Below are 18,323 nucleotides of genomic sequence, written 5' to 3' on the forward strand. Positions count from 1 at the left end.
CAGATTTGAACCACCAACCTTTCGGTCAGCAGCAGCTCAGCAGTTTAACCCGCTGAGCCACCAAGGGAGTACATGGAATACAATAAAAAGTATTGAGCCTTTGCCATGTGGACGGATGGTTGTAGCCAGCAATACTTGACAGTATAGCCAATGTATCCATCTCTGAGCCCAATTCAAAGTGCCAGTTTTGACCTATAAAGCTGTATATGGTTCGGGCCCAGCTTACTTGTCCAAATGCATCCACCCCTACGTCCCACCTCATAATCTAAGATCATCCAGGGAGGCCCTGTTCTCGCTCCCGTCAATGCGTCTGGCGGGGACAAGAGACAGAGCCTTCTCGGCTGTGGCCCCCCACCTATGGAACACACTCCCAAATGAGGTAAGATCCGCTCCCTCCCTCCCGGCTTTTAGAAAAAAAATTAAATCATAAAACCATGGTTTTGGGACCAGGCCTTCGGGCAGTAGAAGTAAATGTATGCAGCATTTCAGAAAGACAATGACTGGAACGGTGATTTGACGGACAAGGCTGTTTTATTGTTTTAATGATTGTTTTATTGCTTGTGGATGTACTGTTTTTAACTTGATTTATGTCTAATTGTAGTGTATAATTGTAATTGTTTGTACTGGCATTGAATTTTGCCATTACTTATATGTAAACTGCTTTGAGTCCCCCTCAGAGTGAGAAAAGCAGTATACAAATACTGTAAATAAATAAATAAATATCTGCAAAACTTAGCTATTGGTCCAAACTCTACAAAATATTGAAAGGGAATGTTTCAGGTTTCGAACTGCTTTTGGTAAAAGGTGTTCTCAAGAATAACATGCTTTAATTATGAATAAAATTCAATCAAAGTTCCTCTAGCTGTAATCTCTAAAATTTATCAATGTCAGTGATATAAGTCTTTGTCTTGAATTCGGTTCATGGGCTTCTTCTATCCTTTATTCTACACCTGCTCCACTAATATTTAAAGTTTCAGTAAGGGACAACTTTATGTTTATATATTAGTTTAACACAATTAATATAATTATAAATCTTTTTAAAATCTATATGAATGATTAAGTGGCTTTTAAAGCTAAAATTGACTCTCCCTCACCAGTAATCAGAACTAATGTATAAATAGATATGTAACCTTGTAAAAGAAAGCAAGAAAACTGAAATATGCAAAATAAAAAATTAAATAATTCCTCCCACAAGATGTTGTAGTATTTAAAAATGTAAACAGAATGGCATTTTCTCTTTGCTGAGCCATCGAAATAAAAGCTTCCAACACCAACAGTGTAGGTTTGCTTTATCTAAATTGTTCTAAATAGAAAGCATTTTTAATGTGAGAAATTGCTTTACAAAATGACTTTATAAAGTCTAGAAACTTAAGTGTGTCTGTGTGTGTGTTTGGGGGGGGGGGGGATGCTCCCCAAAAGATAAAGTTTCTTTTATGAATAGATGACTAGATAAAGACCTAATAATTATTTTGAAGGGAGTTGTTTGGTATTTGTTGTCCAATTTTTCCTGGACTGGAAAAAAAAAAAGAAGCACAGTCATGTTTGATGGAAATCTCAGGCTTTGCCCACTCGTCCACAATTCTGGAGCCTTCTCAGACGCTGGAGTAAACCTTGGGCTTCCACTTATTTATTTCTTGTTTATTTATTTACTTATTCGTATCCTGCCGTTCTCTACCCCAAAGGGGACTCAAGGCGGCTTTACATATGTCAACTATTCAGTGTCTTTGAACAACAAACAGTTGTTTTATCTTGTTAATTTTATGTTCATGCTATTCTCTTTGTATGTATTGATTATGTCACTTGGAAACCGCTCTGAGTTCCTTTGGGGAGATAGAGCGGTATATAAATAAAGTTTTGTTGTTGTTATTGTTATTAATATATATTAAGTTAAAATTAAAAAAAATAAAATTAAATGCACTTTAAAACATATAAAACATTGCAATCACCATTAAAAATCATGCCATCCATCATCGTAATCCAGGGCCGTTCCAAAAGTCATTGCACAAAATTCAGTAGCTATTATTGCACTATAGTTAATCTCCGAAGGCTTGACCCCAAAGCCAGGTTTTCGCTTTCCTTCTGAATGCTAGGAGGGAGGGAACCACTCTAATATCACTGGGGAGGGAATTCTACAGCCGAGGGGCCAACACTAAGAAGACCCTGTCTCTTGTCCCCACCAGTCGCACCTGCAAAGGAGGTAGGACCAAGAGCAGGGCCTCCCCAGACAATCTTAATCTGCGAGGTGGCTCATAGGAGGAGATACGTTCGGGCAGGTAAACAGGGCTGGAACGGTTTAGGGCTTTATAGGCTATAGCCAACACTTTGAATTGTATTTCCTTACAATTCTCACCAAGTTGTTATAATAAACAACAGTGATTACTGCATCCTGTGCTTTCCTTCACTCCTCCACTTCATGCCACCAGCCTGAATCTCAGGAATGATGTTTGTCATGTTCTCTTTCAAGAAACATGTTTAATTGATTATTTTTTCTGGATTACGAGTTACACTATTTCTTGTCTAGATATCAAAATTAGAATTCCTAATCATTTATAATCTTTGAATAACATCTACTCCCTGAGACTCAGAAGCGGAGTGGGCAGATCAAAAGACAACCTGGCAAAATGGCACTACCTAAAAGAATCCCATACCTTGTGTGACTGTGGAGCAGAACAGACAACTCTGCAACTGTATGCTTGTCCATTGTGCCCTGCCTCATGTACAGAGGAGGAATTGTTGGAGGCTCCAGACAATGCCGTTGCTGTTGGCCATTTTTGATCAAAAGATATTTAGCCGCCGGCACACCTTCTATTTTTATTAGTTTTATACTAATTTATGCAATGCTTTTGATACAAAATAAATAAATCTATTACCTTGTATTTAAGTTATGCAAAATAAAGGCTTTAGTGAACAAATGTAAGTATGACAAAATCTGCAAAATCATCTATAAAGATTACTGACAGTATTTCCTGCCCAGTTTACTGTATTGTTGCACTTTCCTGCACTCCTGTAGAAATGTATTGCACTAATTGAATCTGTACCTCAGCTATGTTTCTTTCAGCCGCATTGTTTTCATATTGTTTTCTATTGTGTTATTATTTGTTTTATCTGATGTTTTAATTGGTTAAAGTGTTTTACATGTGTGTTTTAATTGTAATCTTGGGGGTGTCTCTTGTAAGCCACCCCGAGTCCCCTAGGGGAGATGGTTGGCGGGGTATAAAAATAAAGTTATTATATTATTATTATTATTATTATTACTGCATTTCACCAATTTATTCCAAACAATATCCATGCTTATATTTTAGGCCTTTCTATTTTAATTCCCCCCTCTTCATATTTTCCAGGTGCTCCACACGGTTCCTTCTAATATCCACCAATAACCCAGAAACATGGAGCAAGGAAGAAGAGAGATGCTCTCTAAATAGTATAGACGAAAGGAACTCTTCTTTCCTGCAAATCAGTAGATCACTAGAACCTTGTTGAGAGTAAAATAAAGCCCCATTTCTCGCATTTCCAGATTTTTTATTTATGTTTTTAAAAATATGAGATAACAAAACAGAAAACAACTTTTGCTACTTTTCTAAACAAACAATATTGGAAGATTTTTTTGACATGGCATGAAGCAGGTTAACCAATACTATGTGGCTTTTACTTTTCTCATCACATTGAAATTAGGATTTTTCAGGAAGGAAATTATGAGAAATTCTATATGAGCCATAAGCAAATATTTAAATAGGAATTGCTCTAAATATGTGACAATTCTGTGTAACTATCATTCACACCTCTCTTTATGACAAATCACACTACACATATCCTTGGCTAGTCTTCACTACATTCAATACATGTTAAATGTTAATTTTTTGTAAAATGTACTTTTATTTATTTATAGCTTGTCCACACCTAAAAATATGCTTATTGCAGCACATTGCACAAATAACAGAGCAATTATTTCTCAGTGGCATGTAAAGTACATAGTGATGTCAGCAGTATTAATTCCAGAGCCAAGTTAGGAAATAGCTCCATTCAGTTCAACTTTAAAAAATCAGTATCACACTATTTTTAATAAGAAGGAAAAGGTTTGGTTTATTTTTAGTTCAGACATATAGTCATGTGAAAGGTAATTCAATACTCACTGTAAAAAATATGAAGTATGAACATTGTTTTACAGCTGGTTTTAATCAGCTTCCTTTGTTTAACATTAGAAATACCCTCCAGAAGACATATACAAACTGCATATCCTACAGGTAATAGCATCCAGATGGGTTGCTCTTATTGAACATCATGCTCAATATCATAAAGAATATACTGTGAAACAAGCACCTTGGCATAAACCTTGATGTTGAGTTATAGAGCTCGTTCCCTAGTACTCATATATACTGAAACTATGCAGAACTCATCAGACACTGAGCAAAGAAGCCTTCAACTCAGATCAAGGCATAAGCAATTAATCTGCAAAGGCAAATATCACTTTCCTAAATATGCCTCTATTATTATAGTGAACAATTTACAATAGTTCAGCTGATTTATGCAACAATACAACCCAATGTACTATGCTGTACAGCTCTACAAATCAACCTGATCTTTTTCTGGATCTTTTTCAATTGGGTTTTATTTCAATGTAGCCCCAGTGATCCTGTTGGACTTGCTAGATCAGAACTACTTGATGAAAGGGATTTTTTGAAGTTTCCAGCTTGTTTCAAAATTGAATGTCTAGTTTGCTGCTGAAGAACAGTGGCACAGCATAGACTTTATACTGTAAAAATGGAGCAAGGGAGAAGAGAGATGCTCTCTGAATAGTATAGACAAAAAGAACTCTTCTTTCATGAAAACCAGCAGATCACTAGAACCTTGTTGAGAACAAAATGGCTTTATGTAAATAAAGCCCCATTTCTCGCATTTCCAGATTTTTTGTTTATGTTTATGACCTATAAAGCCCTAAATGGTTTGGGCCCTGCCTATCTCTGCGATTGCATCTCCCTGTATGAACCGGCGCGGACCCTAAGATCTACCGGGGAGGTCCTCCTCTCGCTTCCACCACCGTCTCAAGCCTGGTTGGTGGGGACGAGGGAAAGGGCCTTCTCAGTGTTGGCCCCCTGTCTCTGGAATGCCCTCCCCAAAGAGATACGCCTGGCCCCATCCCTCATCTCCTTTTGTAAGAACTTGAAGACTTGGTGGTTTTACCAGGCCTTCGATAATGACTAGCCCAGACTTGGAAGAGAAAAGACTCACCGGTAAAAGAAGACTGGATAACTAAAACCATAGAATATATGAATATGGACAAGCTATCACAATTAATGGAAAATACTAATAAAAGGAATTATACTAATTGGGAACCTTTGAAAAAAATAGTTGCAGGAAGAAATGAAACTTCAAATTTAATAAAAATAAAAAGGAAAGGACCTTAACAAGAAGTCAGCATATGACGGAATAAATTTATTTTTTATATAAAAGACTTAATCTCTGTGGATTGCAGTGGAAGCACTCAACTCCACCTCATTTTCACTTTCTGTACTTCCTTCCTAATACTCTATCATCCCAACCCACTTATTCCTTGATCCTTTTATCCCTATTTTCCCATGCACTTCTTTTCCTCTCTTTTCCCCCTCCCCCTTTTCCTCTCTTTTCTTCCTCTTCTTCTCCTTCCCTTCTTCCTTTCCCTATCTTTCTCCTCTTTTCTTTGGAATAAATTGTTCACCCTCTTTCACTGTAAAATGGAAAATGTGAATAAAGATATTTTTTTAAAAAAAGATAATGACAACAGTTAGGACCTGGCCTTGTACCCCACCCATTCCCCAGTTCCCTGTCATCTGAAGGTACCTTTTCTTCCAACCCAGACTTTTTTATAGTCCTTTAATTGGCCCTGGAATTGAGTGGCCCCGGTCCCCTAGTAGGGCCATTGCTGAGACCAATCCTTGTACTATAGTGTTCAGCCAGCCCCATTTTTCCCTTCTCCTTGACCCAGCCCGTTCCAAATAGTCCAAGCCCCTTATTGAAATCTTTGCCCCTGGCAGCTTACCTTACATGAAGAAGAGAGCGCAACTGGTTTTAAATTGATTTTAACATATATGTTGTGTTAACAGTTTATACCTATGTTTTTTATATTGTATGTTTTTGTATTATTTTGCATATGTGGAAACCGCTCTGGAATCTCTCCTTGGGGAGATAGGGCGGTATACAAATAAAGTTTGTTTATTATTATTATTATTATTATTATTATTATTATTAAAATGGTGGGAGGGGGTATATAACCCACAGGGTTGCTTTTTGCTAACTCTTATATCAGACCAATCAGTGATCTCCAATACTATTGGAAATCCAATTCTTCAATATTTAAGAATATGATAGAGATACTGTCTGCAGCAATGCAGGACATTAGGTGTTTTTAAAGGGATATTACCAGTAGTGGTGTATGATTAGAATTATCAAGAGGGATACCATCTTTCTCCAAGTATTATTTGAATGCATCAGGCATTTAGGAGACAGACATCAGTATTATTTCAATTCACATTTCTTCTTTATATCCGAGAAATTGTGTTCATTCCCCAGCTTGATGAAATATGAATGGAGATGAAATCAGATTATGTGAAGTTGCAGTGGTTGGTAGTTTTGTCTACACTGTCTCTGAAAGAGCTGGAAATGAGCAAGGAAACAAATATTGTGGGCTCTTAAGTGGCAGCTGGTTTTTCTTCTTCTCTTTATTTAAACCTGTGGGTACCTTTTCATCACCGAAGTGCACATTGCTGCTTTTACACATTCTTAAGAGATAGTGGGCCGGGCTATAGCACAGCAGGGTAAACCACTAGCTGCAGTAAATCTTGTCAGTCAAATGACTGACAGTTAAAAGCCAAAGTCAGAGTGAGCCCCTGGCATTTAGCCCAGCTTCTGCCTACTTATCAGTTCAAACGCAAAATGTGAGTAGATAAATAGGTACTGCTTAAAAGAGGAGGGTATGTAAGGCATCCATAAAGTAAAACATCAGAAAATGCTGGCGATTCAATCAAGGAGGAAGTTTACGAACAAAGCTTTTGGGCAGGGAGATGGAGCGACAGCACCTCACCACCTCCAAGATGCCGAAGATGGCATATATACCTCTATCTATGTACAATTGTCTTGCCTATGTGTAAAATGGCACCTAATGTTCGCCACATATGTATGTACTGTGATCCACTTTGAGTCCCCTTTGGGGTGAGAAGGGTGGAATATAAATACAATAAATAAATAAATAAATAAATAAATAAATAAAGAGAAAAAGGATCTCGTCTTTGTCGTACATGTTTTGGTGATGTCTCACATTATTTATTACTCTTTGTTTAACTTTTAAAATTGCACAAAAGCTGGAATTGGTAGAAAGGAGAATAAGCGACATCACTATTGACTTGCAATACTTTTTGGGCACAGCTTAATTTCCAGCTAAAATGAACATTATACACAAAATTGTGGTATTTGTGGAATTCTTTTAGTAATAACTTGCAAATATTTTCAAAAAAACTAATGCATTGTGTAAGAATTGGGAAGGGGGATTCTTCTCCCGGAACATCAATTAAAAGAATACAACTACCAATTCAAAAAGATGAAACTGGTTTTCCAGACCTTAGCACATGAACGCTACCACCTTCTGAAAATTTTAGCAGATGCCCTGCTCTGTATCACATCTGTTCCAAAGATTTCACTGTTAGAGGCACCAGAAAATGAGTTCTTTTGATTTACTTTCATAAGAAAGGTAATTTGTGTATACTATTTAGCTGTCCAGAAGAGTTGGTCTTTTATAACACTGTTATAAAAATTATGCAGGTAGCTCCTTGTTGCAACGTATTACAAACATATTGATATATGAAAATGTTAAAAGATGTTAAAAGCCAATGAAAATTGCAGCCATTAGTGTCAGTACCAAAATAATCTATTTGATAAAAAAAGGGAAGGAGACAAATTGTTAGGAAAAGACAGCCAAAATAGATGCATAAAAGCATATAATGGAGACATGAACGAAATTACTTTGTCTTTTGGAATTTATGAGTTCTTAATATTATTTCAGCTCCACTACAGAAGTTAACAGCTGGGAATAGTAAAAGAAGTCAGATATAAATCTTTTAATGTTTTAGTCAGGAAGATTTGAGATTGGCTGCTGAAAAAGGAACACTGTTTCTTACAGTGAAAGTTCCTTTTCTGCAATACTGGGGAGAGAGGTCTTTTCTTTGCTCTTGCTCCTCCTACACAACAGAGACGAAGGACATCCATAGTTTTCAATCAAACTTCACTATCCTAAGAAGGAGCTCTAGATTCTCCCCCCAGTGGTGGAAAACAAGCTCTGGACGTAAACAACAAATGCAAATGGTACAAAACGCCAGGTTTCTATCTTGACTATCAGGAATGTCAGAATTGAAGAGAGAGGGGGCCAGGGGACAGTTCCACCTTGTCTCCTGTGCTATTCTAATAATATAATATAATATAATATAATATAATATAATATAATATAATAAATACATTGTATATACATAAAATATTTATAATATTATAATGTAATGCAATATAATAATATGATATTATAATTATATATTTATATTACATGTAATATTACTAATAATATTACAATATAGTGGTATGGTGCAATATAGCAATGTTTAATGCTGATTTTGTACTATGCTAATAATATAATATATTGTATGTAATATATACCTTGTAAGCCGCTCTGAGTCCCCTTCGGGGTGAGAAGGGCAGCATATAAATTGTTGTGTTTGGGTTCGGCCTCATGTAAGCCGCACCGAGTCCCTTGGGGAGATGGTAGCGGGGTACAAATAAAGTGTTGTTGTTGTTGTTGTTGTTGTTATTATTATTAATGTCGTAAATAAATAAATAAATAAATTGCTATTGCAACATTAGAGCATGACACTCCATTTTACAAATGCAGCAGTAGGTTGCTAGTATATCATGAAGAAGAAGAAAAGTGGAAAATATTGCACCCCAAGACACTCTTTCATATTTTGATAATGTGACCACTGACTTTCGGAAAGCACAATTATTTTTATAGTGACAGAAACAAAATTATCAAGGCTAGTAAATAATGCAAAGTCTTACCAGACACACTGCAAATGTGATAACAGCTGCAAAATTCTATACTCTCCGAAATGGAAGACTAATTTATTACCCACGAAAGAGGACTAATTATGGAAAGTGAATAATTTTGCATAAATAAACACATTTTGATTTAAAAACCTATTTTGATTAAAAAAAATTATTAACAATGTTTTTGAAAAATGACTTGTGAAACACAAAGGTGGTAATTTGATTATTGTTGCTTTTCTTCATTGGCATGATTAAATGCATAGATGTTTCTCAAAAAAAGTGCTGCCAGACAAACCTTATCTTTCTTTTTATAGTTACAAGTTTGGTAGATGCAGGGAATGCTGTCGATGTGGCATATCTTGATTTTAGTAAGGCCTAGGCATGTACAATCCATGCTTCTAAGTGGTTCTAAAGCACTTACAAAACTAAAATTCTGGTGGTGAAAACTAGGGGGTGCTGGTGCTTTGCTTCTACAGTGTAACTAAAGTTCTGGTGGTGAAAATTTCAGAACTCTAACAAAACTTTCAAAAATTCATTTTTTCATTATTGATTATTTTTATGACAGAACCAATTAGGTACTGCCATTTATAATGAAATTTTGAAAGTTTTGTTAGAGTTCTGAAATTTTCACCACCAGAACTTTAGTAACACTGTAGAAGCAAAGCACCAGCACCTCCTAGTTTTCACCACCAGAACTTTAGTTTTGTAAGTACTTTAGAACCATTTAGAACCATGGATTGCACATGCCTAGAAGGCCTCTGACAACATCCCCCACCAAAGATCTTCTTGCCAACAACTAATAAAATGTGGGTAAGATAATACTACTGTTTGGTGGAGGTAATTGTTTAAGCAACCAAACCCAAAGGGTATTCAACAATGGTTCTTCTCCATCCTGGAAAGAAGTGACTAGTGGAGTGCTGCAAGATTCAGTTCTGGGCCCAGTTCTGTTCCACATCTTTATTCATGACTTAGATAAAGGTTTAAAGGGCATACTTAGCAAGTTTACAGATGGCACCAAAATAGGAGGGATAGCTAATACTGCAGAGGTCAGGATCAGAATTCAAAATTACCTTAGCAGATTAGACAACTGTGCAAAACTAACAAAATGAATTTCAACAAAGAGGTATTAAACTTAGGCAGAAACAAAATAAATGCAAGGATACAGGAGGGGTGAAGCCTTGCTCAACAACAAACAGTATGTGTGAAAAAGATCTTGGAATCTTAGTAGACAACAAGCTGAACATGAGCCAATATTGTGATGCAGCAACTAAAAAGCCAATGGAATTAGTAGTATAGGAAGTAGTATAGTGCCTAGATCAGTGGTTCCCAACCTTTGGTCCTCCAGGTGTTTTGAACTTCAGCTACCACACTTCCGAACAGCTGGTGAGCCTGCTGGGATTTCTGGGAATTAAAGTCCAAAACAACTGGAGGACCAAAGGTTGGGAACCACTGGTCTAGATCAAGGGAAGTCATGGTGCTCCTATATCTTGCTTTGGCCATGCCTCATCTGGGATAATGTGTCCAGTTCTGAGGACAATTAAAGAAGGATATTGACAAACTTGAATGTGTCTAGAGAAGGGCAACCAAAAATGATCAAAGGTCTGGAGACTATGAATCCCTATAAGGAGTGGCTTAAAGAGCTGGGGATGTTTATCCTGTAGAAGAGAAGGTTGAGAGAAGACATGATAGCCATGTTTAAATATCTGAAAGGATGTCATAGGGAGAAGGGGGTAAGGTTGTTTTCTGCTGCCCTGGAGACTAGGACTCAATGGGACAATGGGTTCAAATTACAGGAAAGGGGAATCCACCTGAACATTAGGAAGAGCTTCTTGACCCCAAGAGCTGTTCAACAGTGGAACTTTCTGCATCAGAGTGTGGTGGAAGCTCCTTCCTTGGAGGTTTTTAAATAGAGACTGGATGGTCATCTGTCTGGGGTGCTTTGATTGTGCTTTTCGTGCATGGCAGAGGGTTGGACTGGATGGCCAGTGTTGTCTCTTCCAACTCTGGGATTCTATTATTCTAGTTAAGGTAAAGAGAGGTAGGATTTTAAAATAAATTATACCTGCAGGAGAAAAAAAACCAATTGTAAGTCATCTATTTTCCCTTTTAGCTAGTTGAAGGGCTTGTTATATATTTAAATAGTTTAGTCATGTGTATATTTGTTTGTGATCTGTAGTAGGTTTATATCATAGGTTTTATTTAATTTCTATTGTATATAGAATTTTATTTAATAAATATGGCTTCAAAAAGAGCTCATATTACTTCCCAAATATAAACTGACATAATTGTGTCTCTTGATTTAACAAAAACTGTCAAGTATAATTGGCAATGGAAAAAGAAAGAAGGGTAAAATTACAAGTAACTCTGTTAATCTCCTTAGTCTGTTAAAAGAACGTTTGATAGTATCATATTTTACTGCATTCTTAGCATTTACAAATTGATTGGCTGCTAAGATTACTTTAGTTGTCTGTTCCAGTTGGAAACCCTAGGCACATAAGAAGAGAGGCATCACATTGAACTTGACATGCAACAAGTAAATGAATTTTTCCTTTGCTTATGTTTTATTTTCTCCCCACACTTCCAAGGTCAAGGTATAAAAGCTTGCAAAAAATGTTGTTTCGGGCACTTATTTTAAAGCAATTTCTAGTTTAGTGTTTTACCATGCCCATGAATAAATTATTCTAGAAATGCTGTGGTTTCTAAATCTACTAAATTAGAGTTCCAAATAAGAAAACAAATATAAAATGCTTTTGAGCTTCAACAGCTTACACATTTTGATGGCAAAGTTTATCTTCTACAATGGTGAATGAAAATGAAGTCGGGTGGGATTGCTATATACTGATTTTGGTTGTTTGTTTGCTTGTTTTTAGTGTACTCATAAGAAAGCATCTTACAGCCCAATCAGATGCCTATGTACTCAGAACTATGTATATTTTAGTTCAATGGAATGTTTAAGCGGAGGATGGATAGCCATCTTGAAAAAATAGGTCTTTAAAAGGAGACAATTTCCTTCTTTATTTCCTGGAATCAAAGATATGTCGCTTTGAAATTGCGTGTTGTCAAACAGCCTTCAAAGTTCCAGCACCAGTTCCACTGTCACTTTAAGACTCTCAAGGCTTTCTTGGTTTCAAGAGATTGAATACATTTCCTGAGAGCCAGGCATTCCATGTACTGACTACAGAACCACGGTGCTTCATCATAAGCCATGTGGTATACATGGCATATGTATACCACAACATAAGATAATCCTCAGAGTCTGGTAGTTTCTGTTTTTTTTTTTTTGTCACTGAATTAATCAAGAAAGGTAAATCATTTATCACCAATATTTATCACACAACTGCTTGGCCTTCCACAGTCTCTTGATAAACTTATAGGGGTGCTTAGAATGGGCCTTTGGGATTGGGACTGAGACACTTTTATCCTCAAGCTTATTGAGCTGAAAAAACTTTTTCGAGCACCCGACTTACTCATTCAGAGTACATCCTCAAAGCATTTGCAGTCAGAACAAACTTCCAAGAAGACATGTGCTGGTAGTAGATGACTTCTTTTTAAAGGGTACAGAAGAAGTGGCTTGCAGACCTCACTCAAAAGGTGTGCTATCTCTCTAAAGCAAAAATCCAATAAAAGCTCTCCATAGCAAAACAAAGAATAAGGAAATGATAGAGCAGGCATGGGCAAATTTTTGAACTTGGGTTCCTCCACATGACATGCCGGAGCGTGGTGGGTTAGCCAGGCCGGGGGGAGGGGGAGGCCAGGGGGGTTTGCACACGGCAGCTTGCCTGGTCCGCTGCGCCCAGGAAGTTGTGCTCATCAGGACCAGTCTTGGCCAGAGCCTCTTCCTAGCCTGTACTTAGCCTCCACTGCTACAGGACTCAGCTGCTCCTCACCAGCACACTCCCCTTCTTCTGGGCCTCTACCCCCAGTGACGAGGAGAGCAGATTCTTCTCTTCCTCCTCCTCCACCGCCTCCATCTGTGCATGTGGCTGCCTAGGGATCTCCTTCCCTTCCCTCCTACTCCTGTTCTTTCCAAGGGGAAACTTGCCCTTGAGGAAGTTGGTGGCAGAAGAGAAGGAGGAAGAGGAGGTAGAAGAGGCGCCACCTTCCTCATTGCCAGGGGCAGAGTTCTGGAAGAAGGGAACTCACTGATTCCATGCACACCACTGAGGACCGGCTAAGTCCCATGGAAGTGTAGGCCAGGAAGAGCATCTGCATGGAGCTGGTGCTGCAGCCGCATGTGACTTCTCTGGCCTCTTCTCAGCATGAGGACGTGAGCAGGCCACCACGTTCTCATGCTTATAGTAAGGTGAATGAAAGGGGGGGGGGGTGAGAAAAGAGCCCAAAGGGCTGCATCCGGTCCCCAGGCCTGGGTTTGCCCACACCTGGCATAGAGGTAATAACGAAATGCTAACAAATGGAGAGAGAACCGGAAGAATGATTTAACTCCTCCTTTGCCTCAGTGTTCTCCAACAAAGGTAACAGTGCCCAACTTAGGAATAATTGAGCAGATAATGCAGTAGAGAAAATACAACACAGAATAGGTAAAGAGATGGTACAGTAATATCTGACTAATTTAAATAAATCCAAGTCTCCAGGGTGAGATGAATTGCACTCAAGAATTTTTAAAGAACTAATAGAAGTAATTTCAGAATTAATGTTGGTCATCTTTGGGAATTCCTGGAGAACAGGAGAAGTTTCAGAAGAAGAAGGTAAATGTTTCCATCTTCAAAAAAGGTACAAAAAGAGAAACCAAACAATTTCCACCCACTCAGCCTAACATCAATAACAGGAAAGATTCCAGAGCACATCATTAAACTGACAATCTGTAATCACTTAGAAATGAATGCCATGCTCACAAAAATTCAACATTGGTATCATGCCAGAAGAACCTTACATCTTTTTTTATAGAGTTACTAGCTTGGTAGATGAAGGGAATGCTTTGGATGTAATATATCTCAATTTTAGCAAGGACTTTAACAACGTTCTCCATAAAATTTTCACAAAGAAGCTAGTAAAATGTTCCCTACAAGGAAAAGAGGCCCATCCAACAATTATGTGCTAAATTACTCAGTAGTATCCACTGTCACAGAGAACCCATTTGCTGCTCCTGTTCTGCAAATACTGTTGTGCAGTATTTGCAGAACAGGAGTCTGGAGAGATAGTCTGGAGAGATAAAAACAAGGGAGCTGATCACATAGAATGAAGCCTGTTCTGTGTTGCATTTCCCTTACTGCATTAGTTCTTCCATTATTTTCTTGCTGAACACTGTTTTCCTTTTGGGAGAGGATCGAGGCAAACAAAATGATCAGTAGTTCTGCCTTTTATTGCCTCCTGTTAGAATTTTGTCATCTTCTCTACACAATTTCCATTTTGTTATGTACTTATAAAAAACATTTTCATTGTTATTACACACTCTAATAAGGTTGAACTAGTTCTGCATATTAGCTTTTCTGATTTTCACCCTAACATGCTGCCTAATTGTTTGAATTCCTCTTTGGTGATTTTCCTTTTTTCCATTTCTTGTTCATATCCCCTTTAAACCTTAGCTCAGTTGAAAGTTCTTTAGGCATCCATTCTGGTTTCTTTACATGCCTCACATTTTCCCCCCATTCAAACTGTTTGGCATCACGTCTCCAATATCTCACTTTTAAGAAACAGCAATCCATTATAAACTCCCTTCTCTCTTAGTAATACAAACCACAGGATCACACCTAGTATTTTTAATGTCTAGAATGCATGTCTGACTATTCTTGATTTTCTCCTTACACTATATAACAAATGCCAGGGGAATGTGGCCACCCTTACCTAAAGATCCTGCAAATTCCACCCCATTGACCACTTTAGGATCAGATCTAAAACAGTCGATCCCCTTGCTGCCTCTTCCATTTTTTGGACAGTAAAATCATCTGCAAGGCAAGTGAGGAATTTGTTGAAAAATGATATTCTTGGCAAAGTTCAAACAAATAACAGGATAGTTGGGATCTCCCATTGCTACCACTTCTCTCCCTTCTCAATGTGTGGTCTTCTGCTTCAGGAAAGTATAATCTAAGTCTCTTGTTCCCAACATGGAGAACGTGCCCCACAGGGGGGAAATTTGATTTGAGGGGCGGGGTGGAATTTGAGAATGAGTTGTTAACAGTGGATTTTTTGTCATTTATTATGGTTCTAGGGGCCTCATATGCAGTATATATGTTGTGACATACACATTTTAAAAATTAAAATCGGAATATACATGGGCAGCTGGTTACAATGTAGAGGGGGAAAGCCCGCTAATAGTGATTTCTTCCTCAGTACTACAACTGTCCTTATTTTTCTCTTTCAATGATGCCATGCTCTTTGGAAGCTTGTTTAGACCAAGTTAATCTCCTTTAAGGATTCCTCCACGTGAATAGTTCACTTTTTTCAATAAGGATATCTCACTGGGGGAGCAGGGGATCAGGATTTTAGAGATGCTTAGGTTGGGTGTGGCCAAAAAAAAAAAAAGATTGAGAACCACTGATTTAAGTTCTCAGTTTGGCTTGGAGGTCTGTAGTATACCCCTTGCAATTTTACATCTCTGTTGTTTCTTTCCCACTTAATTTTCACATTAGATGATGTCAACCTGGCTTCCAGGATTTCAGTCACAGATCTGTGAAATTTATAATTTTTATTTTTTTAGAAAGCTTTATTTGCTAGGTATTAGGATAACACATCCTTTTAGATGACTTTTTTTTTTACTAACATGATCTTAACAAAAATGTACGGTGAATTTTCTACTCACTACAATTCTGATATTTTTACACACACATGGACTGACATCCATATGATTTCTATTATCACAGAATATGCTCCTGCATTTAAGCAGGTGTGTCGTACGTCTGCAGCACATAGCTCGCCATTAAACTAACTCTACAATAGGAACAGAATGAGTACTCCAAGAATTTTACCCAGATGTTTCTGTGACCCCCATTATCCATTTCATGTAAACACACCCCATATTCTGGTATTCTGATTTGTATATACACTCTACAACTTAGTATTAGAGCTGAATATTTAGTTAGTCAGAAGATTGTTTTCATCTTGAGATTCATTAGATCCCTATGGGATCTTCACTTCCTTTATTTTATACAATCACAAATTATATTGGCTTGTCCTATTTTGATAACCTCTTCAATTAACATCCAGCACAGGAAGTTGTTTTACTCCTTTAAACAATCTCATAAAACAAGGACTTTTCCTGGTCTTTCATTGGCAAGAAATGACAACTGTAAATCACTTGCTAAAGATTACTGAGCAGAACTTTTCATATCTTTGGGACTGGTTAATTTTTAGTAATTGATTTAACATATTCTCCTTCCTTGTTGACTCGAAGGTGAACACAGAAAACAGTCAATATTACCAGTTTATAATACATATATTTACCTTCTTTCAGAGTACTCTTATATTTTAAATGACTGAATGCTTGGATTGGATATCACACAAATCCATTCTTAAGCACTGAAGTCATGTTTGAGCTTTAATATTTAAATTATGGTTTAAACTCATGGTTTAAAGCTGGTTCCTTTGTTTCCCAGGATTCCACTTCCAGGGTAAATCCTCACTGCCATAGTTCAACAGCAGGTGTTTAAAGGGAATAAATCAACATTAAATAAGCACCCAAACCACAACTTCTTTTAAAAATCACAAACCATGTTGTGTCTCAGTATCATGCCTGAAAGTAAATCTAACTGTTACAATCTGTGAAAATCTGCAAGATTATCCCCTATGACAAACAATAAGAATATTCCTATTTTGCTTCCCTCTTCCACCATATATTAGTCTTTAATTAGAACAGAAAAAACATCTATTTTGATTTTTTTAATAAAACAAAACAAAGCAACTTACCAAATTAATCAACTGAGTGTGGACAATGTCTTCAACCAACACTGCTGATTCATGTAGAGGTCTGCGAGCATCTCCTAAGGAGAACCTGAAAGGTAATGATTAAGAATTACCAAATGGCGTAAATAAAAGATGAAGACTGAATTATAGGTGGATTAATATAAGCAAGGAAGCCACAGGGTGAGTCTGAAGACCTCAGAGGGGATGTTAAGGACAGGTTATCTTAGAGGTCCTCCTAAATCGAACCCTGATTGATGGTACACAAGAGCATACACACAGATACACAATCAACATACTGATTTATAGTTATAGTGAAATTCAGAAAGAAATGAAAGCCCCTTAAAATAGTAGGAATGCCAACAAAAAAAAACAGAAAGTCAAGCATGACTCCACATAACTTCCACACTTTATAGGACAGTGGGATTAAGGAAACTGACTAGATCTGTGTGCTTTCCCCTCTTTATGGGTAGTATTGCAAGTGGAAAGTTGTGATGTCATGGTTAGTGGCTAGTGAGGTTAGGTAGGTGTTACTACTACATCTAAAGAAGTGAGTTTATAACAACAAAAGCTCATGCAAAAACAAAGAACAGTCTTAAAGGTGCTGTCCCATTTCCTTGACTGTCTCTCCTGATTCCTTCTTCCTTTTAAAATTAAACAAGTGATCTTACTGCTGGCCTCTTCTACTATCCCCTGACCACCTTTGGGAATCCTAAAGAAGGTTCTTTCCCCCTCATTTGCTGAGTGAAATCCAGATACACTTGATTTCAGTGCTCTAGAGGTAGAGGTAAGTATACAAACTGAGACTATGGATGAATAAACTATGCAGTACAACCTACCCTGAAATCTTTCTAAAAGTAATAGGGCCTTATTTATGTTTATCCTATCCTGTCTTTTTCCTGATATAGGAACTCAGGCAGCTAATAAGAAATATAAAGCAATGTAAATTAAAACAATTTAAATGACCTAAAACACTAATCTCGTATCACTTCATCAGTGCCCAGTGGCACAGTGCCTAACCACTCAAAGTGTTGTCAAAAGTCTCACTAAGGATACAGAAAAAAATACAGCATGGTTTAAAATGCCTACCAAGAATAAAAATGCCTACCAAGAATAAAAAGCCTGAAGCAGAGGCTTCAGAGGCGTCTCTAGAAAGGGAAGTGGGAGAGCAGAGATAATAAAGCATTGACAGGAGAACACTGAATATTCTGGCTGAGCATCACTGGCACTAACCAATAGGAAAAAGTGCATTTCAGGTCATAGTCTCTCTTGGCAATCAAGTTCCAAAATGGAAAGAACAACTTAAGAAATCCCCATTTCTGATTGTGGTTAGCTACTTGCACACACTCCTCGTGGCACTTTGCGGGGTGCTTATTTTTCTCTTCTGTATACAAAAGGATCTACAAGCATTT

At 37.4% G+C, this 18,323-nt stretch overlaps 1 protein-coding gene across 3 annotated transcripts in view; it reads right to left on the reverse strand.

Moving 5' to 3' along the window:
* The window catches only part of SUPT3H (SPT3 homolog, SAGA and STAGA complex component), a 224,290-nt gene that overhangs the window by 82,987 nt on the left and 122,980 nt on the right, over positions 1-18,323 (reverse strand). For all 3 annotated transcript variants that reach the window (XM_060785475.2, XM_060785491.2, XM_060785484.2), the window contains one exon: positions 16,918-17,002. In XM_060785475.2, the coding sequence (XP_060641458.2) occupies positions 16,918-17,002 (85 nt within the window). The remainder of the gene's footprint in view (positions 1-16,917; positions 17,003-18,323) is intronic.

This window comes from Anolis sagrei, chromosome 1 (assembly GCF_037176765.1).
Source record: "Anolis sagrei isolate rAnoSag1 chromosome 1, rAnoSag1.mat, whole genome shotgun sequence".
In the NCBI taxonomy this organism is placed as follows: Eukaryota; Metazoa; Chordata; class Lepidosauria; order Squamata; family Dactyloidae; genus Anolis; species Anolis sagrei.